Source organism: Anser cygnoides, chromosome 3 (assembly GCF_040182565.1).
Source record: "Anser cygnoides isolate HZ-2024a breed goose chromosome 3, Taihu_goose_T2T_genome, whole genome shotgun sequence".
Taxonomy (NCBI): Eukaryota; Metazoa; Chordata; class Aves; order Anseriformes; family Anatidae; genus Anser; species Anser cygnoides.
The window spans coordinates 51,049,246-51,075,310 of record NC_089875.1 but is presented as its reverse complement, the minus strand read 5'-3'; the positions used below and the strand labels follow the sequence as shown (position 1 = coordinate 51,075,310).

Here is a 26,065-nt window from a genome sequence, read left to right as displayed (position 1 = left end):
ACTGTGCACTTAGTCACATGGTCTGAACTTTTGGGTAGACCTGTGCGGTATCAAGAGTTGGACTTGATGATCCTTAAGGGTCCCTTCCAACTCAGGATATTCTATGATTCTATGATTCTATGATGGTGCAGGAGGGAACAAGTTATTGCCAAATGACCAAGTGTTGCCCAAAAGCACAAGGCAACTTGCTAAGAAATGGTTAGTTAAGAGAAAAAAGTACCACCAGAAGTAACCAAAGCAGAACGGGAAGCAAGGATGATTAAGAAGAGCAAACACCACAGAAAAGATGGTGACAAGTACCTAAGCTGTAGGTTGCAGTGCATGTTTTGAGTTCTAGAATTAGAAAAGGTCCTTCAAAGAACAGAGAGGCATTTGACAAAAGATTGGGGCTGAGAGGGACAAAAGAAATTTTGAGCATTCAGACTTACTGAGATATTTCAGTGACTTGCTCAGAGTCATAAGCTGTTAGGCAAGAGCAACTACCCATCTGCTCGCTACCTGCAAAGACTAGCCAAGTTTAGGGGCACCACAATGGCAGGAGGGTGTTTCAGAAGAGGAATGTGGGGAGGAACAGCTGGGACAAAACCTGTGATGCTTAACTAGATGCAAAGGGATATAAATTATGTATATAGCCCCAGGATCAGAGGCAAGGCAGTAACCCACAATTTGCAACACTGACAGACCAGAATAAAGATAAAGACCAAAGGCAGGCTGTGATAAATCGTACCTTGTGTCTTGAATCTCAGCAATTCACATTCAGAATAAGCTACATCATAGGACAACACAGTTCTGGGATGATCTTTACCCCAAGCTTTGCAAGAGATTTCAGGATTTCAGGAAAAGGAAAAGAAATAATGCTTAAATTCTAAACAAAGCAACCTTTTCAGATAAAAAATGGCTACCAATTGCTTATTTACAGATACCAAAGAAGTCATCACTAAAAGTAATTTTGGAATTATTCCCAGCTATGAATATATACCATTGATGAATTAATGACAGCCAACTACAGTCCATAGACAAAACTAATGCACAAAATCTGGAAGCCAAGCCAAGGTGCAGCACCTAGTACAACCAGTTCAGTATCATCAGATGGGCAACAAGGCCCCACCAGTAAAAGCTGCAGGACCTTAAATAAGGACTAAGAGAGCACCTGTAGTTAGAACACTTTACAGAAGGAAAGGGAGTACTTTGTTGAAAGGGGACAGAAAGTTGTAGACCCAGTTGGAGGAGTCTCCTTGGCTGTCATCTTGAAACTGTCAATACAGGGGACGTTACACCCAGAAACTGGACTGAGCAGAACATCATCCAGGAAGCCTTAACAAGAGTGAAAAAAAAAAAAAACTTGCAAAATTTTTTTGTTGGCTATAATGGTACTGATGTAACAGATTCAATGACTGACTGCTTCTTGCCCCAGTAGAATCAATACCAAAAAAAAAGTAGCCGTAGCTACAAATAAGAATAGGAGAGGGGAACAACGGCCTGATCTAATTTGCCTGGCCATCTACAACAAGACAGCTTCACTCGTGACAGACCAGTCACATATCTGGGAGGGAAAAAATTCCACACTGACTGGGACGACAGAAGTATCCCAACAGAACTAAAAACAGAAACATTTTTGAAGACCATTTGTCAGATCAGTCTCCTTGTCCAAGGGAATCTGCTGCCTATTTTCTTTGAAAAATATTAATTCCTTTCAAGACTGCTTTATTTTACCCAAGTCTTGGGAGTGCTTGTAAACTTGCCTTAAAAAGGCATTTACTGGAGAAATAAAGCCAAACACACATTTTTATGAGCTATAAAACCATTCAGCTTCTATTCAGTTAAGAAATACATCTTGCACAACTTCATGCTTTCCATCATGAAAGCCCAACCTATTAATGAGCACCACACTATTTTCAAGCAGAGAGCACATTCTCCAAGATCCTCATTGCACAGCACAGAATTGTAAACCTAGCCTCATAAATAACGTCTTAACGGTACGAATTCTGCGCTTTGAGTTTGTTTCATCAGTCTGTCACTGCACACACTAGCAGACAAACACAGCTCCTTTGTGCTGTGAAAAAACGCTACATACTAGTTGCTGCTCTTTTGTTCCCACGTAATATGAAAGCTTCTGAATTATCAGCTTTTTTTCTTCCTCCCCCCCCCCCCTTTTTTTTTGTAATGTACTTATTACATTATCTTCACTTCAGCAGCTGCTCAGAAAGTAAGAAGAGCCTGTATTCACTGGACCATCTGTTTACCAGAGAGGGAAGATAGTAACTGACCTTGCAGTCGGAGAAAAAGAGCAGGAAAAAAAATCTGCTTTTGTAGTGGAAAGAAACTTGATTTTAATAAGCATTTTTTGTCACAAACAAAGCGATGAAAGGACCAAGAATTTTCCTGTGTCACTAGCAGAGAGAGAGTGCCACAGAAGGAAGACTTTCAAGACTGAACTTTACAGTATATGCATTCCCTACACGCTTGCATATATGGAGAATACTTACACAGGAAAGTTCTCAGTTCTCAGAGAAAACTCTTCTTGCTTAAGAATTTAATTCAGATCAGGTAAGCTATTCTGGCTCTAGCAGTTTTGACTCTAAGCAGCTCTGCTTGATCCCCATGTTACTGACTTAATCTCTTTCTATCTTGCCAGAACTACATTAATTACTTTTTACTTTTGGTATATTCTTCGTATATTTTAGCATTATGTCAAATATTCTCTCTTCCTTGATTCAATCAGTCTTCACAGCAAAAAAAACAATGGGTAAAACTTCACTGTAATCATTATGAACACTTTTGAAGCATTTGAACAGACACAATGAAACACTGTCAAATTTGTAAGCAGAAGAACCAAGAGCACTGCTAGTGTTGCATGATGAAGTCTCTAGCATCACTCCAGTGAAAGCATTCACTGCGTTTCTTACAATATGGACAGAAAACATAGTTCTGATGGGATGGTAACGGAAAGTTTTAAAGATCGATCAGCAGCTGGTTAGTAACATAGCACTTAGACTACCAACCCAGTATGTCACCTCTCTCTTCTAGTTCAAGTATCTATTGCAAATACATGTAAAACAAAGAAAAAGCACGATCATTCGTTGTCGTCTTAGCCTATTTAGGTTTCACTCTATCAAAACTGAAAGTTCTTCAAGCCAGAGAAATATAATAAAATAAAGAGTGAATGGGGAAAGTCTCCACAGGATTAAAGACAAATTAACTGATAACTTTATGTATATTGAATACATCTGGAAAGGGCCTGGAGTATGGTCTACAAATAAAGAGATATTAGAATTCCCCAGTGGGTGCTGGTGGAGAAGATACAAAAGGACAGACAAAACAAGAGGAAATAACTTCTGATTAAGGGAGATAATTAAGTCATCCCACTGCATCTATCCCCAGAAAACTTAAGAGATTACAGCAACCCTGAAACCACACATTCATGCAGCATAACCAATGTAGTTTATCAGTCACAAACTGATCAAAACACAATACTTCTCACTAAAAAAGAGCCACCATCTTGTAATAAATGATGTGATCCAAAGCACAGTGGAAGCTTGAGGTTTTGTGTTGCTCAAGAAACAAAAAAGAGGTATGAATTCTATTTTAGTCTGTGCCTGCCACAAAACCAGAAAAAAAAATCAATGATAATAGTATTGTTATGTCATCAACAAGCTACAATGTCTACTTCTAATTCCTGTAGAAGGGCGGGTACTAATGGAGAAGGATATCGCCACTGAATCCCACTTACTCAAGACTCCCTGAATCGATGGTGTCCTTCAACAACACTGGACTTCAAGAAAGCATCCAGGTTCCGAAATTTTTGAATTGCTCACAAGCCTTCTAGAGCAAGTTTACTCGGCCTGTTTTCTCCTCTATATACTTTACTTTTTGTTTAATATTCTGCAATTACCCATTATCTGTCTTGAGGCTTCTTTACAATTTTGTTTAGCTGTGTTTGCTCTAGAGTGTAAGAAAGGAATTTTCTTTTAAACAAGGTCCCGACATTTGACATCCATCAGTCACCTGTGTTGCTATTAGCATAACTAAGAGATCTCCTAAAGACAAAGCTTTAATGACACGTAGAGTCTTTAACACAAGGCAGCACTTAAAGTTTAAGAACATGGCTTCCACCCGCGATGTATCAGATGAAACTGGTGCATAACACAGTATACAGATTAAAAATGAATACAACTGTGCTTATATCCTTAGGTCCTCCTAGTTAAAAAACAAGCAAACAACAACAAAACACCACACATAAATAAAATTAATCACTGCGTCCTCAGCCTGTTTCCAATATTCAGCTATTAAAATTCAGGCTTAAAACTCCTCCAGATTTTCACTCCACACCACTCAGAAAAAGGAAACAACTTCCTTGAATTTTCACTAATAACTTTCCAAGCAGGCTACCATTTGGACACTACAAGATTAATTTCAAGGCTCCATCCAGGTGGACTAAACTTGAAGGGTGGTAAAGATCTATTTGAACGGGAAGAGAAAAATTTCATCACTGTGGGATTATCTCATAGGTAACTGCACGTTTCTCTAACTGAATGTGTCAAAAGTCACAAGTGAATGAGCACCAACTAAAACACGGGCAACAATGTTCAAAATAGGGCATGAGTCCACTGACCTCCAGTGGCCCACATGCTCTTCATTCTCCTATAGGTTTAACAATCAAGACTTCAATACTCAGCCCATTAGGGCAGAAGAGAACAAAAAATATTCCAGTCTTGTATGACAGCTAGGTGACAAGTGGTTGGGAATAGAAATACCGCTTACTCTATACTTTAGAAAAAAGAAAGTAGCCTATTTCCAGTAAGGACTTCCTTGCTAAGAGGAAAAAATACGATAGAGAATTTATCTGAATTTGTTCAGTAGCAGGAAGCAAAGGAGTATGACTTTTATTTACCTCTGAAACAGGGGAATACGTTGTCTGGCTGAAATAAATAAAGTAATGTGATTCACTGATACTTACTCATATATTGTCTTATAACACAAATGTGGTTTATGGGGTTTTCTACACTTTTAATTAAATAAGATAACAGACAATAAATACTTAATTTTAAATCACTTGTTTATCACATCACCTTTAATACCAAATAACAGCTTTCAAAGATAGGAATCTGATTGTCGCAACAAAACTAAAACCTACGGAAGTACTTCAGCAATACCACAGACTCCTGGAAACATTCTCTGTTGGAGTAGGAATCACTGTAGTAGCCTCATCTGCTAAAATGTTAATTTGTGTTATCTTCCAAAAAACATTTAGCTCCACTCCCTCACTACAGCAGTGGAATCTCCAGGACAGAATTTCAGAAAAGCCATACACTGGAGACATCACTGATCTGTATAATCCTAGGGACAGAAAATATTATTTTTTCTTTCCTTTGTGTATCCCATAGCCAGTAACCTTATTAACAGTGCAGGGAAATAAGAAGGCAACTGTAACTATGCCACAGATCTAAAGATGTTCAAAAGGTTGACTGTAATTCTTCAAGTTTTCTCCTATACCACGGAAAAGCAGTAACAAAGCTAAAAATGTGAGTATCTCCAACTTTATTATCCTGACCATCTATAAAATTCAGCAGCTGGCCTGGTGGTTTTATCAATCAGCTCCATTCAGATGCTCAAAGAAATTCAAAGGTAAGGAAAGGATGAAGTTTGTTTTTTTGTGATGGGGCCTCCCTAATGAAATACAGAAAAATGAAATGAGAAGAAAAGACTGATGTCTGATAAATTAACATAGGAGGAAGCTTCCTGGAAACTGAGGAATTGTCTTCCATTATGCCAATTACTACACGGTACAGTTGAAGGCCAACATGGCAAGCATAAGGCCAACATGGAAAAGAAGAAAACAGGCTAGCTCATAACCTGATTTTACATCCCTGTGATTTATCTGAAATTAACAACAGAGTTATAGACAATAACAGGTTACAATGGAATCTGTAACAAATACTCTTTGGGGACATAACAATGAATGTATATATATGTACAGGTCCTTAAAATAGGTCTTGGTCAATCAAGCTCAAAACCAATTTTTGTAATTTTTTGCCTAAATCTCTCACTCCTTGTCCTTGCAACAATGCCTTCCCTGGCACAAAAAGATCGGGGTGGGGGTAAAGGGATGCATGAGAGAGAGACTGAAGAAAAACAAAAGCAATTCAAAATCAGCCAAGTACATCAGTCAAGGTCTGACCACAGAGAATTCCCCATTGCCAATCTCCTCCTAATCAGGAATCATGAACAATTTCAAATACTGCAACAAGCATTCAAGTGCAGAAGCAACAATCCACAGAAAACAGTACTTCAGCTACTAAATAATGCATACCGTATCTATAAAATTTGAATTAGCCCAGAAGTTACACACAGAAATTACAAAAAGATTCATGAGCAGGTAACGAGAAACCTCTCCAGAAGGACACTATATGCTGCTGCTGACCACCTTCTGAAGTCTCTCATGTGATTCAGAGAGTGCAGAACTGTCGTGCCCAGTAATCCAATCTTCTGGTGATAAAAACCATCTTTGCATATATGTCTGGAGAAGCCTTTTGTACAAACAAGTGAATTTTTACTTGAGCATCAGAACAAGAGGATAAAAAAAATCCTGACAACCTCTGAGGCTCTCAATCACCAGTCACACCAGAACTGGAACCCAGATCACTAATTGCAAATGAGTTTGTATCTGCTGTGCTTTAGTGCTGTTTACATTTAACAGATTTCAGAATTTACAGCTTTGGTTAATTCAAATTAACTTTACTGTTTCTCCTTATTTCAAAAACAAAACAAACAAACTCTCAGATATTGCTGTCTCCTTCATGCCTAGGCAGAATTATTTTTGTACCTAACAGCCCAAGTGCAAATTAGTTGAAGTCAGACAATTAATACAAAGACTGAATTAGAGTATGATTCAATTTCCTTTTGTAGTGTGCATTATAAAGGAATAGAGAAAGCTTCAAAGATGATGTCTGAAAAGATATGATAGGGTCTATTTTTAAATATTATGAATATCTTTAGCGGATGTTCTAACGAGGTAATTTTTTTTTCAATTAAGTTTTGATTGTATTATGCACTTCAGGGGGATGTGAAAAGGTTACTCAGATTGTCTTAATTTATTGTAATGTACAAGAGACTCTGAATTGATGTCACAGCAGAATCATATGGCAAATTTTTGTCCCTGTTGTGAAGAACCTGCAGAGAGAATAAAATAATTCTGGAATATTTAATTCAATGTACCCTCAAGAGAACTGGGGTTGTTTAGTCTGGAGAAGAGGAGGCTCAGGGGAGGCCTTATTGCTCTCTGCAGCTACCTGAAAGGAAGGTGTGGGGAGCTGGGGATCGGCCTCTTCTCACAGGAAACTAGTAACAGGACTAGAGGGAATGGCCTCAAGTTGCGCCAGGGGAGGTTCAGGTTGGAAATGAGGAGACATTTCTTCTCAGAAAGAGCAGTCAGGCATTGGGACGGGTTGCCCAGGGAGGTGGTGGAGTCACCATCCCTGGGGGTGTTTAAAGAAAGGTTGGATGTGGTGCTTAGGGACATGGTTTAGTGGGTGACATTGGTGGTAGGGGGATGGTTGGACCCAGTGATCTTGGAGGTCTCTTCCAACCTTATTGATTCTGTGATTCTCAATTCTTATGCACCTAGAAACAAGGCATCTGCATTGTCTGGGCCTTTGTGTAACTTCAGTGGCTGGATATTTTACCATCTCTTTGGATTACCTAACCCCACACCTAAACACTCTTGCTATTAGGTAAAAACTAATCAAACAGTGATCTTCCAATTCATGCTATTACTATTTCCTACATGGTTTTGCTATTTCTATTATAAAAGCAGCCAAAGGCATGTTTAAATCATGACTGTACAGCATTGCGTACTGCCCACGAATATTTCTGAAGATAGACCCATCAACTCACAATCCAAAACCACACTCCTCACCTTTAGCAATGTTAAGTGCACTTCACTGAAGTTAATGAGCAAACTTTTAATCTATTGCATAAAATACCAATGATTAAGAGGCTGATGGGAATTAAAACATCAAACATTTTAAAAGCAAACATAAGCCTGCACTCACAGTCCTCACTGAAAACGCTTATTCAGAAGAAAGACTGTATGTCTCAGCATGGGCTCAAGTCCAGAGGTGTAGATTTCTGGGGATTGGTGGCATTTGTCAGACCGTACAAGGGTGGGCGAAATTTAACAGATTATGTTATATAAGAGACCAGAGCAGAAGATTCAAAGGCACCTTTTGGCCTGAAGTTTATTAATCTGCAGAAACACTACTCTGTACAGTGTGTCTGTGTCCAGCTGTTGGCAGGGGGGCCTGCTGTGAGAAGAGGCCAGGGGCTGCCACATGCCAGACGTGACCAGCTCTGCAGTGGACCCACGGCAGGTACAGCTGAGCCCACCTGCCAAGGTGGAAAACGTGCTTCAAGAAAGGGCAGAAAACACCAGAGGAGGAAGGAACAAGAGAGAAACATCAGAGGGTCAGAGGAGGGGCAGCAGAAGCAGCACTGTGGCAGAGCAGATATTTCCTGCAGCCTACAGAGCGCGCACACTGGGGCAGACCAAAGGTTTGAGAAGAAAGAGCAGCAGAGAGAAACCGTTAGACTGACTGCAGATACTCCTCCATTTCCCAGACCCTTGCACCACTGGTCACCTTGGTGAAGAGACCAAGCGTGACAAGCTTTCTCACTCATGCCCTTCCTATTTCCTCCCCTCAACCAGCCGAGGTTGGTAGCAGAGACTAGCCTACCACACACTCAAAACAGGTGTATGGAACTACTGAGCTTGGAGAAGGACGAGGGAAATAAGCTCACAGCACACACCTATGAAGCTTCCCAGTCTCAGCGTACTGATTACTTTTAAATATGATGGGTGGACAAGAGCCACCTGCCTGGTCATTACTGTTACACAACTTAACATGGTCATCAACTTCCCTGCTATTCTGTCATTGCCATCCGTAGCTCACAGGAGTTTAAAATAACAACACCAGTAATACTTTTAAAATTGTGTATCAGGAATGCATGATGCATCTCACCATCTGAAGTTTGTTCTTGCGCTTTCAGTCAACACTGATTAGATCACTGATACCAACCCCTGCCAGAAAATGAACACTTTACATCGGTAACATTTCATGCATTGGCGGCATTTCTGCTGGGTAATTCTATGGCTTTTGAGAGGACAGTCTGTGACTTCAAACTTTTGCAACACAATGAGCAGACATAAAGTGAGCTTTCCCTATTTTTCAACTGCAGGTTTTCTAATAAAGCATTCTAAATGCAATATGTCAAACAAGTCTGTGAGTAAGTTGTGTGAGACAAGCAGAATGCTTTCAGGAGTTCAAAAAGCAAGCAGTAAAGCACAGTACTGCAGCTACGGTACAAAAACTAATCACAAGGAAAAATGGCTTTAATCACCAGATATTCAAACTTTAACACAAAGTTGAATTAGGGAATAGGAAATCACATAAAAATCTGCACAGAAGTAACACTAAATATGGAGGAAGGAAATATTACCTGTTTGAACAAGCCTGAAATGTTTGCTATGGAGATTTAGTGACGTATAGAAAGAAAAAACAACTCCTGACAGAAGTAACTATATGCCATAGCTATAGAAGTAGCTACAATTTTGTAAATTATACAGAATACTAAATTATTCACATCTTACTGCCACTGGTATTTCCATAACTGCAGATTACTAGATCCAAAAAGAATCCTTATGTAATTAAAAGAAATAAGATTTTATAATAATGTAGCTTATGTCAGAAAAATAATTCTGACTTAATTGTACTTTGATTATAGCATTTTCCATGTAATTACAGAGATACTTGGTACATTTTTTATAATTTGGGGTTACAGGGTCCTGTTGGTCTCTGATATAGACAAATACCTTGACAAATATTATGCAAATATCATTTCTAGGAGAGCTGTGTTTCATTCCTTAGCAATAATTCATCAAAATACTGGAATCTTTATGACTCTGTAATGACTACATTCCTAAAGCTGATTCATTTTACTTCTAATGAGATGCATCACAGAATACATTGATTTCCATTTGTGGGGCAAAATTTTGCTATAATGACGTAAAAAATTTACATTTGCATATTTGAATTACTGCTTTGACTACATTTACGGTGTACACATGCTATTGTATTAAGAAAAAAGAAAAGAACTGATGACATTTTGAATCAAAAACTGGAAAAGGAAATGCAAAGATTTTTCTTCTTCCATTAAAAACTTGAGCACTTCCAAAGCAATGTAGTAATAACTTAAGGCTAAAGCACTGAAATAAAAGCAGCCAGTACGTGGTTTGGAAAATCCCCAAACCTAACCAAGTAATCGGGATATAAAAATGTACAAGGGACATGTAAGTTCTATTACTTTCCTTTTGACCATTTAAAACAGGAAGAGAATATTTTCTGACCTGTTTTCGAATGTAAGCTCCTTCTTGGTTCCTCAGGACCCTCAATTGGTTGGTCAGCAAGGAAAATTCGTGCCTGGTCCACAGCATTGAGAATGGTTTGCTCTTTATCCTTCAGTTCACGTCTCAGTGCCTTTTGCAAAAGGAAAGAACGCCATTTGTAACTGGATCTTATAAACAACAGATACTATACCTTTTTCCCTATTTTCACTTCTCTGACTAGACCTGTCTAGTGATTCAGACTGCTAGATAAAGGTAAATTTAACAAAACAGAAATAACAAGATATTAATTAAGGCCAGAAAGGTTACTCTTACAGAATTAACTTGGAGAATCAAATATAAGCTGATAACGGTAGGTTTTTAAAACACTCACCTAACAGGAACTGAAACTAGTACATTGAACTTACAAGTATTATTGCTATAGTAGGATTGCTAATATACAGTAAATTGTTACAACAGATTTTTTTTTAATAACAAAAGATTGCATCTACTGAAAATTCATGTGATAATTTCACAATTGCTAAGAAGCATTGCAAAAATACTTCACATTCCTTAGAAAACACTGCCTCTTGTTTCTGTCTCCTACTAATAATATTTTTAAAACTTAAATGATATAGAATCAGAACCTTTACAATGAGAATACATTCTGAAAACACATTCTTCAAATTAGCCACAAATACTTCAATTATTATATGCAGAAACAACTAAAGCTTCTATATAGGGAAAAAAATCAATATTTAAGATATTTTCATGCTAATGGAAATGAATTGCATGATGCTTTGATCTCCAGTGATTATGACTTTTCTAAAGGGTTAAGTGTAACCATACTGTTGTAACAAACAAACAAAAAAACATTCAAGAGCAGACAGCTATTACAACATTTCTTATAAAGCATTTTCTTCCATTCAATTTTTCAGTATAAATCAATCTCGACTAGAAAGAAATTGCTTTTCTTGATTTGTTTGTATTACTTCCTACCAGTATAAGCACAAATGAAGATACTTTAAATATTATTAAAACACTCTGCTTAATCTTCCAACATTTTTTTTTATCTCTAATTACAAAATCAAAGTTTATTTTGCTGACACAGTCTGCTCAGTTCTCTCTCAAGAAAAGCAGTTAGCCAGTGTTCACAATGGTATATAACAAGAAAAAATGCTTTTCACTAGAGAAAATAGTTTCTAATGGAAAATAAGGGCAGACAGAAGAAAAGGGTTCTTTTCTCCTGATTCCTCCATATGGTGTAAGAGTTAAGGTTGTCATTCTTTCAAAGGATAACTTATAACTTATCTTTGATACTATGAACCGTGACTGTCTTCTGTAAGACAAGCCCTTCTCTACTTTTTCTGCTCACCTTTCTCTACTTTCCTACATGACTTGTTTACAAATATAGGAATTTCACTTCACTGATTGCAATTGTTTATTTAGTGATTATTTGAACTGGGGGGATTTGCCTCTCGCGTCATCGATTCTCTGCCCCCTCTCCTTCCAACATCCCTGTCATTGGAGCTGTTCAAACTGAGATTGGTAACACAGAGATTTTAAGACTATCATGACAATGAACAATCTACAGACTTGGGCCCATATAGCTCATCAACTCTAAATCATCTGTGGCATTCCTTGTCATTGATACAGCTTGACAATGGAATCTTTAAACATGAAATAAACTTTGCGTAGGAAATACAAATATTGAAATAATTTAGTAGCAAAGAGCACATTGAGCACAGTACAGACTTCTTAACATTACAGCGTATTATTTTATGCTACAGATGTAAAAAGTAGTTTCAGAACAGCCACTCAGACTTGCATTGCTTTAGTCCCTATTTCTTCAACAATACTCTATTTTCCCTCTCTCTCTTTCTGCAACTAAACAAGAACAGCAATGAGAGAACATGATGCAAGAATAATCAGATATATCAATAATACTCTCTTGTCCTTCCAGGCAAACCTCTTTGCAACAGAGCAAAAAAGAAAACCACTTATAAATCTAATCTCTAGCTCAAATATCATCTGTCTTGAGTGGACTGAAGAAAGATTTCATTGGAAAAAATCAGATCTTCAAGAACACTACAGAGTAAAAATAAGCCATAAAAAAGCCAGCAAGCAACAAAGGCTGCAATACTGAATTTTATTATTGTATTAAAGATTTTTATAAAATAATAAATGCAATCATGTATTTTGGTGTTTTATTTAGTTTTGCAAAGATACCTCTCCAATGGCTACTCAGAATGCACGCACTTCTTTCAGCATAGGAGTATATGACTGTGTCCCTGGGTGCCTTACTTGGCATTAAGGACTAAAACAGTTAAAGTACTCGTATTACTTTGAGTGTTACACAGAATTTGGAAGAGGGAGAAACTTTCCCTTTAGCTAGCTATCCTTTAGATGGGAAATTCAGGAGAAAATTAATACTATTTTTTTTTGTATACATTAAATAATAAATGAAGGCATGGCAAGAGGCTTTCAAGGCTGAAGACAGGCATCTCAAAACACGCCACTGAAGCTGGGCACTAATAACGTAAGCACATGGATGGAAATATTTTTGGAGAGCTGTATTGAATACGCAGCTGTGAACACAAAATTAAAAAGTGAATTCCAAGTACATTGGTACAATTAGTTTTTCTACACATTATATTTGCATTTATAAAAGTGTAATGACATTTTAAAGCTATATTGGTCACATGAAGAGGGGCTGTATGCAACTTCGGCAGTAATTCATGCCAGAATATTTCACGCTATGATTCTAAAAGGTATAATTAGTGTATGCTTTAGGTAGTGGGTAAAATGCAAGCTTTACTTCCCTTAGGGAAAGACTGGTGACAGATTACCAAGTCAAATATCTACACTTCCAACAGCTTTATTGCATTCATTTTTAAATTCATTCTTATGTTCTAACTAAAGCAGGAAATCAATTTTTACTCCTGGAGAAACAAACACTAATTTTATTAGTTTTTCATTCTTACAAAAGAAGAAAATAAAACAACCAACCAAACAAAAAAAAACAAAACAGAAGCCTAGAATCTGATGTGCCGATACAGTGTTGACATAGTTTTCAGAACTGACCTTAAATAATACTAGTCAAAAATAATAAATAAAAAAAAATCCTCCTCTGAGTCCTGAAAGAATTCTTCCACTGATAAACAAGGGGTAACAAAACTACTCTCTTGAAATGTTTTATGCAGTTTCACGATGAGCCACAGCTGCAACAGTGCTGCAGCATTCATTTTGCAAGCGTGAAGGAGATCCTTCAGGTTACCTGACTGACAGCATAACTCAAGAACCCACCACACACCATCCTTCTGCCATCTACCATTGATTCCCGTAGGGGAGAAAACCACAAAGTGTTATATACCTGATTTATAACCATTATTAGTCATTGATTTAGTCTCCACTTTGATTTGTTCCCCTTTCAGTAACTGGGAAATGCATGCTTTTCACATTAGAACTTCTGAATCTATATGCCATTTACTCTGTTATAAATCTAATCTGTTTGCCCTCTCTTAATTATAGATGCTTACGATTTCTAATATAGAAAGGAACTCTTCTTACAAGCCAACATTTTCTGACTTACTGCCTCGATTTATAGACAAGGAATTTGCCTAAACCACGACCTTCTAAGACTTCTGTTGCAAATACTTCATAATGTAAGACTTCTCCACTCTTGAAAAAAAAAATGCTAGCAAAACTTTTGCTACTCATGAATTTTTACACAGTTTAGTGTACCCTGTAAGTATATATTTCCTTCAATTGTCATAAAATCATATTTCAAGCATAGTAAGTGAGCTTCCAAAATTACACACTCTTGATTTACAGCCTCTTTTTTCCTCTTTCTAATGGTACAGGCTTGTACAGAGTAATTCGAGGAGCAGACCAGCTTAACAGCTCCAGCAGATGAAGACAAAGCTAATTTCAAAGAAAACACATGGGGTATTTCTTAAAAACAGAAGATATTTAAATCAGGTCCCATTATGCACTCCTTCAAGGAAGTAAAGACGCATGTTACTGTAACTTGTCTCTGGTTATCACGCTGTAGCTTTATGTGCCAATCAGCAGCTCCCGTAGCATTTAATTACTTAGTCATCTTTACTCTGCACCAGGTGCTTGAAAAGCTTCTGTTACTTGTATACACTAAAATGAAATGGAAAAATCGTCCGTAGCATATGGTAGGAGAGGGAGAATAAGTGGGATAATTGAGAAAACTCGGAGACAAAGTTGTTTACAAAGATCACACAGAGATCAAGGTTATGACAGAGTCTCTGCCATCTGTCTGCATCATTAAAGAATCAACTAGAAAGACAAAATAAGCGTAACACTTAAAAGCTGCTCCTTCGTGGCAGACACTATTTAATATAACACACGTATACAATTTCAGAAGGAGGTATTTTGGTCTCTGGACACATCTCCGTGTGAAAATCAATTTTATAACGCATCTGCTGCAGCTGATATAGAATGCATTTATAAAGAATGCTTTCTAGAATAATATTTGAGACAGTGCATCTTACCATGCACTTGCCTGATATTACTTCCTACTTAATCCATACGGCAAGAGAAAGAGAGAAAGAGAAAAATGGTGCATAATGTATAACCATTAATACCTGGAGATACATAGAGGCATCTGCAGCACACAGGGCTCTGTAGCTGAGACCCCATCCAATGTGTTCAGGTAATCTTCGACATCAATGACCAACACCAGAATAAGGAAAGGAAGGCAAAGATCATAGGGAAAAGCACAGAAAGCTGTTTGCCTCAGTAATTAACACATCTTGATTATTTCAGATTCACTTTTTTAAATGGAAGAATCTCAAATTCAGTTTGAAAGTTTGGAGGAATATCCCACGTCATGTGCAAAAGGCTTCTTAGAAAGAAAGGGCCAAAGGCAAGTGAGCAGTGAAGACTGCAGGGTGCCCACACATGGCGAAACAAAATCAACAGGAATATAAGAGCACAGATGTGGGCAAAAGAGAAAATTAGACTATGCATACTGATAATCTTTTACCAGAAGGCCAAGAACTGTTAGCTTACTTTAGACTTCCTCCATGATTTCTCAAAACTGATGCTTCAGGTCAGAAATAGGGGTATTTCTTCACTGAGACTATTCGTCTCTTGAAAATTTCTCTTCCCACTCCCGTCTACCGATGAGAGGATGTGCTCATGGCTATGCACTGAAAGTATCACCCACCCCGTGTGTACTTTTATAGAAATGCATTACTTGAAATAAGCATCTATAACTAGTTTTTAAACAAAGAGCTTTAAAGTAGCACAGCCTAAAGCCAAAGATGGAGAGCTAAAGATGTGTTATATCATCTGCTGTTCAGACTTACAGAAACATCACTTTTTAAAAACTAATAATCTCAAACTGTGTCTGTGTGCTGACACCTTATTTAAGAAAAGGTAACTGACTTCCTTCTGAACTTGTTAAAAGTAGTTCAAAAATGGTAAGGCTATTTTCTTCATTTTCCTTTAACAGCTTTTTAAAAGAAAAAAAAAATGACATTTTGAAGCCCTTTCGAAAGTTTTCCACTTAAAATAACCTTGCAAAGATTCTGAAAGGACTCATTTGGGCACCAGAAAAGAATCTGATGCTATATTGTGATGACAGAGGAAAGCTTAATTTTAATATACATTGCACTAGAAAGGACATTTAGAAGCATTTCTTGAATTAAAAAGCATGAGGTCACACTTCTTCTTAAGAAGCAAAATAAAATAAAAATGGATTTTCACACAGTTCATGATTTCCCAGTCATTAAAAAGAACCTCTCTTCCTTTTGTGAAGGAAGAACTGCTGCACGTCCTGCATTCACTCGAGATGTTACAGGAGCTAAAATCAACTGGGGATGAAGGAAGACGCTGCTTAATTGAGCAAAGGTTACAAAAAATAAAGCGTAATGATGTTCATTAGTGTCTTCCAGCACTGGTAATGTTACGTAACTGGAGTTTTTATTTCCTGGCCCACCGAGACAAAACTTTATTATTTGTGTTTCTGGGTCAACGATAACCAAGCCTTGGCTAGCCTGACAAGTTTGGAGGGCTTTACAGAGCGAAGCTGTAGGTAGTGCAAAGTGTGGGATGGTTGTAACTATCTGGTTTAGAACTGTGTTGGAAAAAAACACACTGTGCACCACTGAGCTGTTGTCTTCAGAACAGAGTTTTGAAAATTTTATGGTTGTTGTTCTTTACACAAAAGTTATCTGAAGAGATAAAGATCTGTGTTCACACGAATTCCCAACTGAATGATCTTTTCAAACCCTCAGAATGATATCATATCCTGTTCGGATTCCTCAAAATATATATAATATATTTTTTCCTCTCCTTCTTCTAGTTCAAGAAAGCCATTTTAGAATATTTAATTCATACTTTACATTTTGCTGTACAAAGAGAGGGTTCCTCTTTCTAAGATTAAGCTTCCTCCCTTATCATTTACAATATTGATACAGGACTTTTTAAGGGACAGCAAACAGGTTTTCTTTCATAATTACATGCTCCAGCATTGTAATGAGCAAAGCAAGCCAAGTATTGTATAAATTAAACTTTCTACAGTACAATGCTTCTTTTACTCATTGAGCCAGCTTCTAAGCTAACTCAGCATATTTTGGTCTGAAGCCATTATAAGACCACAGCTAAAAAAGGGCAGAAGAATCATTAAATTTGATGGCTCATAAAAATACATAAAAGAAGTAGATGAAAAAAAGGTTAATTTTACATTGCTATACACAGGAAAAAATAATCTTTTAAATGGTGGTGTTACAAAAAAAAAATACCCATTTAATGTACCTTATCAGGATTTCATGTACGAATTCATTGCACCCCACAGACAGCAAAAATGCCTGAGTCAGAGTGCGGAGTCTGATACAGGCAGAAAGAGAAACTCTTGAAGCTTTCTACTGTTCGGGTGATGGGAAAAAGTATTTACTTTTACACAACAGCAATAATCACACTGCCAGCAGTGGAACCAATTTCCAAATGCCAAACCGCTTGTAAGTACACATTCAGTTTTACATCAAAGGACTACAATGTGCTTTTCGTGAAGGAAAATTAATCCCACCAACCTTTACTATGGAAACATGACAGCCATCCTGTATCAACAACCTTGAAAGACTAGACTTTTTTTTTTTCTTTAAATCTTAAAGGAAAGTCTGGACTAGGTTTGAAGGGCAGAAGAGAAATGAGCATAGAACTCTACTTTGGATTTTTCCTAAGTAAGATTACACAGTTCGTGCTAAAATGATTAACCATGACGAACCAGCAAGTTGTGATGTTAACACATGCTTGCTTTTAACAATTGCTGGTGATCAAACGCTCCATTTTAGATCAGATCCAAACAGCACTTCAGCAGTGAACTACATGAGGCCAGGGTTCAAAATAAATTTGAGAAGAAAATGGCATCTATATGTCATCTACATGGTCCACGAATACTTCCTCTGCCCCCCCCCCCCTTTTTTTTTTTTAAGGACACAACATTTACACATATAGCTGTTAAATTAATTCACTGTGCTCTAATCCTGATCAATTATAAAACCCTAATATACTCGATGAGACCACAAAAGCCCTTCAGCGGTCACTATCCAAACACACTCGATGCCAGCCGGGCAGCAAGTGTCGCCCGCTGCTGATGGAAGAGCAGCTCATCAGTGCTGATGTCCTCCTTATTCCAGAGAAGGCACACCTCAGCGCCAACCCACAAGGTACAGAAAACGGAACCACAGGTGGAAACTTGGCTGAACAATCCCAGCTCCCTCAGCCGCTTCTCCAAACCCCTCACCAGCTTCGTAGCCCTGCTCTGGACACGCTCCAGCGCCTCGCTGTCCTTCCTGTAGTGAGGGGCCCAAAACTGAACGCAGTACTCGAGGTGCAGCTTCACCAGAGCCAAGTACAGCTGGACAGTCATTTCCCAAATTTACCTCTGGCTTGTACAGGGATTGAACCCAGGCCTCTCGTTTTATTAGCACCACACTAACCAGCTGAGCTAACCAGCCTTCTAACAAGCAACCTGCGTAAGCCTCTCAGGCCAGGGCTCAAACCCATGACCCCTGCAATACTCACTTTGGAGGGAGGGTGAGAGCTGCAAGCCACCAGGCTACCACTGGCTCTTCATCATAAGCGGCAGACTTTAAACACAAGTACGTGATTTAGAAGTTCTGGACAGCCCTTTAGAAAAATAACACTTAAATGGACCAAGTAGAAACAATATATGCAGGAAACCCCAACAATCTCCTCTGTCCTCCAGCCTCTTTTTAGGAAAATTAGTTGGCCTCCATTAGTATCACAAGTAATGCAAAGGATGATGACAAAAGGCCAACCATTTGTCCAAGAAGAAAATAATCCACAACTTCCAGCCTTTTCTTTTTTTTTCTTCCTCTTCTTTTTTTTTTTTTTTTGGATACAAGAGAAACAACTTTGTCCTGTCTGTCTGTGAACAGCAGTGATTTTTTTATTTTTTTTTTAACTAAAAGTTTGTTTTGAAGAAAAAAGTTTTGCCAACCATGACACTTTAGGTATATGTGCCAAAAGAAGTAACATCAGACTTTCTGCCATTTGATGCGAAACGTATGTGGGGGATCTACCATTCCTACCAACATAATGGCTTTAATATTGGCAGCGTATGCAGACTGAAAGCATCTTCCTATAGAGTAGGAAACGAAAGTGATTTGAGAACACCTATACGATCAGCATGGAAATTGTCAGTAATTCCTAAGACAACTCTCTAAGTATGTGGAATTAGACTAAATTCCTCTATCTATGCAACTCTAGGGCAAATGTATCACGTTTCATGAAGAATCCAACTTCAAATTAAAAAAAAAAATTACCACAGGCATTCATGTACATTTGTGATTGATAGAAGATAGGGAGAGAAATAACCCCCTCTAGTTCTTCCCTTTTTTTTTTTTCTTTTTTTTTAGCCTGTACCCCCAGTCTCTGCTGCTCTGTCAGAAGCAGGTTATAAGAAAGTAAGAAAGTTATGGGCGAACCAGAATCTTTATTATAAAACGTACAATAGCTATTGTCCAGACAAAGAGGACTGACACTAAGAAATCAGTAAGCAAAAAATGCAACGTTGTTTTAAATTGTCTGCCAAAAAAAAAAAAAAAGGCAAAAACTCACAGCAAAACAGTATTGTAGAATTCCAAATAAAGCACAGCAGTAACTCTATTTCAAAGGTATTTTAAGACACTATACTCTCTAAAATCAACCTTTAAGATGAGGCAATGTATCATCAAAATAAGGATCTTTCCATTTCAGATTGAATTGTTTTATATATCTATTTACAAAACAGAAGTTACATCTCTTCCTCCATCTCCAACAACGTTTAACCTCCTTTGAAGAAGCAAAGGAACTGTGTGTCCTCTATGCTAACTCTAATTAGTTTCAAACAGGGAAACTGCAATGCATAACAGAACAGCGTAGCTTTGGGCAAGTTTTACTACTGAGTTATATAAGCCCCAAACAAGATTATAGTGGAAACACTGACAGACAGTCAAATTTGTCTCCTCTTTATGAGTAGCAACTGGTATAACTTCTGCTGTTTGTACCAGAAAATATTCCAAGGGAAACGCAGGGGAGGGACAAAGCATGAAAAAAATAATGTTTTTAAATGCTTCCTAACCAAGCAATGCCTTCAGCCTGACACAAGACACGTAAAACATCTGCTGCGTATTAAATGATTACTCAATTTCACAATAGCGCTCAAATATTCTGTTAGCACTAGTGACCACATAACATCTGCAGCATCGTGCACCATTTCCCTGCACCGTTCGATACCAACCATCTACCCCTTCTATAGGAAAGACAAATTCTTCCCTTTTGCTTGCCAGCAACAGACGAGCCTGGGTTCGCTTAGTCTTTATTTTTACTGGGCACCGATGAACTGGCAGTGTTAACAGACCATCAGATTCTGGCTTCAAACTGGGATAATACCATGAACAATTTGGGTGCTGCACTGCTGTTCTTGAGAGTGGTCTTAAACTCAATTTGCCTCTTCCTCCTTTTGAGGGATTAAAATTTCCTCTGCATTTCTTCAAATAAACATCAATGAGAAAAGATCTATTCTGCTTGGTCTCATAAGCTACTTTACTATTAAGTGGTACCTCTTATATTACTGCAGAGGTCTTGAAAAAGACTTATTATCTGCAGTTCACACTCCAGACACTCAGAAGCAACGTTACAGCATGAAGCCCTATGAATATTTGTTTAATGTACAAAGACAGGAAGCACTTGCATTGTGAACATGCCAATGTCTCAAATATGCAAGAGGTTTCCTGTAACATCAGCCTCTTCAGTGCAAATGCACATCAGGGTCCTTGACGATGAATTGCTATCATCAAAAAAATGGGTTGTACAACATGATGTCACCTATGAATTATAAATAACCAGAAAAGTGAGATCACTGCAAGAAGTCTCAGCTGAGCATCTCCCGTCTGACAGCTGCCTAAGAGGAGAAATATTCCCCTCTGCGGGAGGAAGCACAGACACCAGAGCTCTGATAAAACTTGGGCATCAGCAACCAAACGCTAGGGACCAGCTACAATTTGGCGCTACCTCTAGTGTTTCTGTCCTGGTTTCTGGGTTCAGTTGTGTGCGTATGCATCCATGCAACACGACAGGGGACTGCTACTGGAAATCCTTTCAGAAGCAGGAATCCCGTCAAAGCTAATTACTCCTCTTCCTCAGGAACAGTCACTTTGGTTTCTCTTCAGAAACAAATGGTTTAGACAGACAACTGAATAATTACTAAAAAGTCAACTCTGGGACTGTCCTCTGCTGCTGGATTCCCCCTTTGCAGCAGAATACCAGGTAGTCAGGGACAGGCCGCAGCAGCTACACTGCTCAGAAGAGAAGTAATTGCTTTCTCAGGAATCTCTTCACATTTACGTACAACTATAATCAAAATCTGGTAAGCATGTTTAATTGCTCTGTAGAGATTTTTAGACCACATGCATCATCGTATACCTGAACATTTTCCAGGATAGCATTAAGCAATATGATTCACATCTGCCCTGTGTTTGTTCTTTCATTTACTCTCCAGTGAAAAAAGTTCAGTAAATATCAGTTTTACATAACATGGGTTTTTGCTTGTTCGTATATCCTGTGTTGTGTTTACTACCAGCCGTTCCTTCATGCACATTTACTCCACAATTTTAGATCCAGTGTTGAAATAAATAATTCTCCTCCTCTGTCAGTGCTGCTGCGCCATCACCATGAGAAGCATAAATTGGAAGACTTGAGTGAAGAAAGGGTTTGAATAACTGGAGCTAAATTATGCTCACCAGACTAAGAATCTCTTAGCAGCCAGAAATGTCAGAAGGCATTAGCTGCATGCTGATATGGAAGAGCACAAGATCATAAGAAAACCACCCCAAACAAGGCTGACCTATTGGAAATGAGTAATTTAAACCAAGCATGACTGCCTTGTAGCTTCAGACTCCTCAGCACGTCTCTCTCTGCCCATATGCATCACCTCCTCTCTGCTCATCTGTGTCCGCTGCATTCAAGGTCTGATCTATCTCAGAGCATCCCAAATGCAGCACGACAGAGAAAACTGCAGATCGCTTGCACATCACTGGTGTTGGAGAAGATGCTGCCCGGTCAGTTCCTGTAGTGCCTCTGTGCAGAGTGAAGCACCGCTGCAGGATTGTCTCACGTTTGTGGAATGACAAAACAAAACTAGGTGCTGAGCATCAGAGATGTAGTTTTTAAGGAACCACTTCTTAGCCTCCTTTCTCCAATAAGGGCAGTGCCATCATAGCACATTACCTAAGCTCACAGAAGTAGATCTGTAGCAGAATTTAGTGCTTTTTTTTCTTAAGCGGCAAGTGTTAGGTTTGGATGTTTATTATTGCAAATAATGGTTCATCTTTTAGCCCAGTTTCTCAGTACAGCCCTTGTTTGGCATGGAAGACTGGACATAAATTAAGTACGCACATCTCTATGAGCAGCTTTTCAGATAGCTTCCATCTGTATATGTCCAGAGCTGATCATCTCAGCACTGCCAAAGTAATATTTTACTTTTAATTACATGTAATATCAAAGCTACAAACTGACAATCAAAAGGTCAAGGTGTGACTACAGCCTTGATGCAGTGGCAATGACAGTCTGATCATAAACTTTCCCTCCCCACAATGTGAGTCAAATGCAATTAAAATAAAGGTTTATTCTATATATTTTTTTTTCTTCTTCCTTATTGTTCAGAGAACAATCCAAACACATCCATTAGATAGAATGGGTGAAAATCATAGGGTTTCAATTTTGTGGACTCATGTACATTAAAGACTTGCTTTTCTAAAATATTCCTTTCAAATAACAGGAAAGGTAACAGAAACGTTCTGAGTATGAATATGGAATAAAAGGTGGAATGATGAAGCACACCAGTGCCATAAAGGAAGTTTCTGAGTTAGGGAATGAAGAAGAAAAACAACATTACTTGGTTTACCTGGGCACAAGCAGCTTTATGTGCCTCACTCCCAGCTTCTCACAACTGGGAGTATACTTAGCTCAGAGGGAAATCTGGGAAAATTAGGGAGCACCAAATTTCAGATTACTTCTGCATAGGAGCCATCCTCCTCCTCATATCAAGCAAATGAACTGAACTGAGTTCTAAACACACCAACGTAAGGCAGCATGAAAAGTGCCCGAGTTTGTTTATGATGTAAGAGCAATAAAACTGCTGACAGCCACACCTCTGCATGGGCTAATTTCACTTATTTGAAAAATATGTTTGTCACTAGTGTAGGTATCTATGCTGCACTGCTGGATGAATGTACCCTATCTGTTATGTATGAAAGGAAAATGGAGAGAGTTTGATCATCAGGAGCTCACAGAGAATGAAGAACTAAGAGACTTAAATACTCATGAGTAAGGGAAAATACTTCTGCTAGCAGGATGCTGTTCCCTCTTCAGTCTGGATGCAGGACCTCACAGCTGTGTTTAAAATGTCAGCAGCACACTGCTTTACAGATCTGCCTTGCCACTGGAAAGTCTGTCATACTTTCAGTGCTTCTGATGCCTCCTACTCGCGTACTGCCCTTGGGAGGAAGCCTGCTGTGTGGGCTTGGTGCGCACGTCCAGTGCACAGTGGCTCTGGGAGCAGTCACAGCAGCAAAGCTGAGCATGCAGATGCTGATCATGCTTTACAAGAAACTACTGTGTAAGGCTATGTATGACTCCACTTGACTTCTAAAAGTCCCCTAAGGCCTCATGTACTGAATCCAACATATACACCATTCAACTCAATCCATAAGAGCAGCATGAGGACCAGAAACAGTTTCTGGATGCAGTCAGTCAAGTCCCTCACAGAGGAGGGCAATGGCAATGGTGTCTTTTGGCCCAAGGGGAAGAAAATTACTCAGAGACCTACCCAGGGGAGAAGTTCCACTTCAAGTGTCTTAAGTGCAGGTTAGCAGTGCTAGCTGACAAACAGCCATCAAACCTTAGTGAGACACCAGGAATTCAACTAAGAGAATATGCCAAAACTAAGAGACTGATTATGTATTTTCCCACCTCGAGTTCCAGGAGACTGAAGAAGGACATCACTCAGCTAATCCAGTCTCGGACCAAATGCCAGTTTAAGTGCACTTAACAAGGATATTATGAGCATGCTCACTCCTCCAGGGCTACAGGTGCATTTTAAGGGACTTAACTGTATGCTATATGAAGCTCTTCTCAGCTTTGTGTTTTTCTCCCTCTTCCCTCACTTCTGTTTTTAAATTCCAGACTGTTATAATTTGTAAATAAAGCCTTACATTTACACACAAGTGCAAACTCCAGTTAATGCCTTTCCCTAAAGTAAGAATCCCTAAAAAATCCTGAAACCCTGTGTGCATTTGCAATGTCCCCTCTATCCACTTATGTAATGCTCTGAGTAGCCTCCTTCAGCTTTTTCTTTCTCCAACAGCTTAAAAGGCCATTGCCAGACTTTACTATGTCAAAAAAAAAAAGCAAATTAAAATGTTATTTTTCTGTCAATTCACAGATACTAGTGACAAGTAACCAGACAGTGCTTTTACCAGCTACACTTTTTGTCTCAACCTTGAAATAATTTGCAGTCTCTCTCAGACTTAAAATTTAAATATTGAAGTAGAACTCTCAGATTCTTGTGATGAATACACATCTCCCTTCTCTGTGTATTTAATTAGAAAAATACATAGAAATGGACTTTTGAAAGTGCTGTTCATAATGACTCAGCAGATCGATGTAAGAAAGCTAAGCACTACCTGTTTTAATGACTCAAGCCTAAAAGCTTCCTAAAACCTCACAATTAAAAGAACTATATATTGTACAAAGTTCTCATTCATTTTTACTCATACTGAAAAGTTGCCAGAATTACTAAGCACCCAACTCTAGAGGAGAAAATAAATCTAAGAGAAGGTACTACTTCTAAAATGCAATATTTAACTCCTCAGTAATAATTTTCACTCCCGGTTTAGAAGGTAGTGAGACATTGCTGCAGCATGGGGGGGGGGGGGGGGGGGAAGGGGTTAATCCAAGTCTATTTTTCAATCAGAGCATGGGACTCATTTCTGTATCAGGCACGGAGGCTCCTGGAAGTGCACATACCTGGCGTGACAGCATACACTAACCACTGCACTGATAGCAGCGAGAAACGCCACACAGCTGCTCTCTGCTTCGAAACTGCAGATGGAAAATCACAAGCAGAGAAAGCACAGGACACAACTGCCAGACCACCATCAATCATTATTTAAAATTACACCACCACCACCACATATATTTGACGCTAACATATTTTCACATCAGTCTTCCTGTTTCTTATTCATGGCATCAAATTGTTATGTTTTTAACATTTTTTCAGATGGAGTGCTTCGTCCCTGTCTAGAATCTGATCCATTCAAGGTTGCAAATCCTTACACAAACTCCTAGCCTATCTCCTTTGAGGCATATTCATTCCTTAAAAAGGAGATGGAATTGCAAAATAGAAAACATGCAAATTATTGCTACTTTAAAAAAAAAAGATTTCATATCAGATTAATTCCAAGGTAGTAAAATATACACTGTATAAAGTCTAGATGGGGAAAAAATATAAGTAAATAAATAAAAATGACTCAAATAATAAATAAAACTATAAGAAAGAATAAAAAATAAATGACCCAAAGTAATACTTCACTGGAAAATGATGCACTTGTTTCAATAATGTCTTTAAAACCATCTCATTTACTATTGTCTCACCAGTTACTACTAATCCTAAATTCTTGCTGACCTGTTTCACTAACTTAATGAAAATATACCACTAGAGGTAATGATTTGACTGAATCAGTGAAGTCTCTGTTGGTACAGAAAATTTTAATTTACACCCAAGTGAATCACACATTTATAATAGCATATATTTTTACTGACAGCATGAAAATCATAAGCATGGTCCATTCACTAATCAAGATATTATACTTAGGATCTCAGAAATTCTTCAAGTTGCAAACCAGCTGCTTCAAGGGGAGAGGAAGTCATATTTTTATTCATTGTGTCAGGACTTTTCAGCTAAAACTTTAGTAATACAGAAGAAATGTATAAATTCCAAAAAAGTGAAAATAAATGTAAGAATGTTTACCTAATGACTTATGGCTTTAGTTTACTTTTCTGAAACTTATAAAACAACTTGTTTGCAAAAGCAAAATTGCCAGTGACAACATTATGAAACTAATTGGAAAATAGAGTTTTATTGTG

General features: G+C 38.2%; 1 protein-coding gene across 10 annotated transcripts in view; it reads right to left on the bottom strand.

Moving 5' to 3' along the window:
- The window catches only part of UTRN (utrophin), a 375,635-nt gene that overhangs the window by 85,614 nt on the left and 263,956 nt on the right, over window positions 1–26,065 (bottom strand). For all 10 annotated transcript variants that reach the window (XM_066994161.1, XM_066994162.1, XM_066994163.1 and 7 more), the window contains one exon: window positions 10,403–10,532. In XM_066994161.1, coding sequence (XP_066850262.1) covers window positions 10,403–10,532 — 130 coding nt within the window. The remainder of the gene's footprint in view (window positions 1–10,402; window positions 10,533–26,065) is intronic.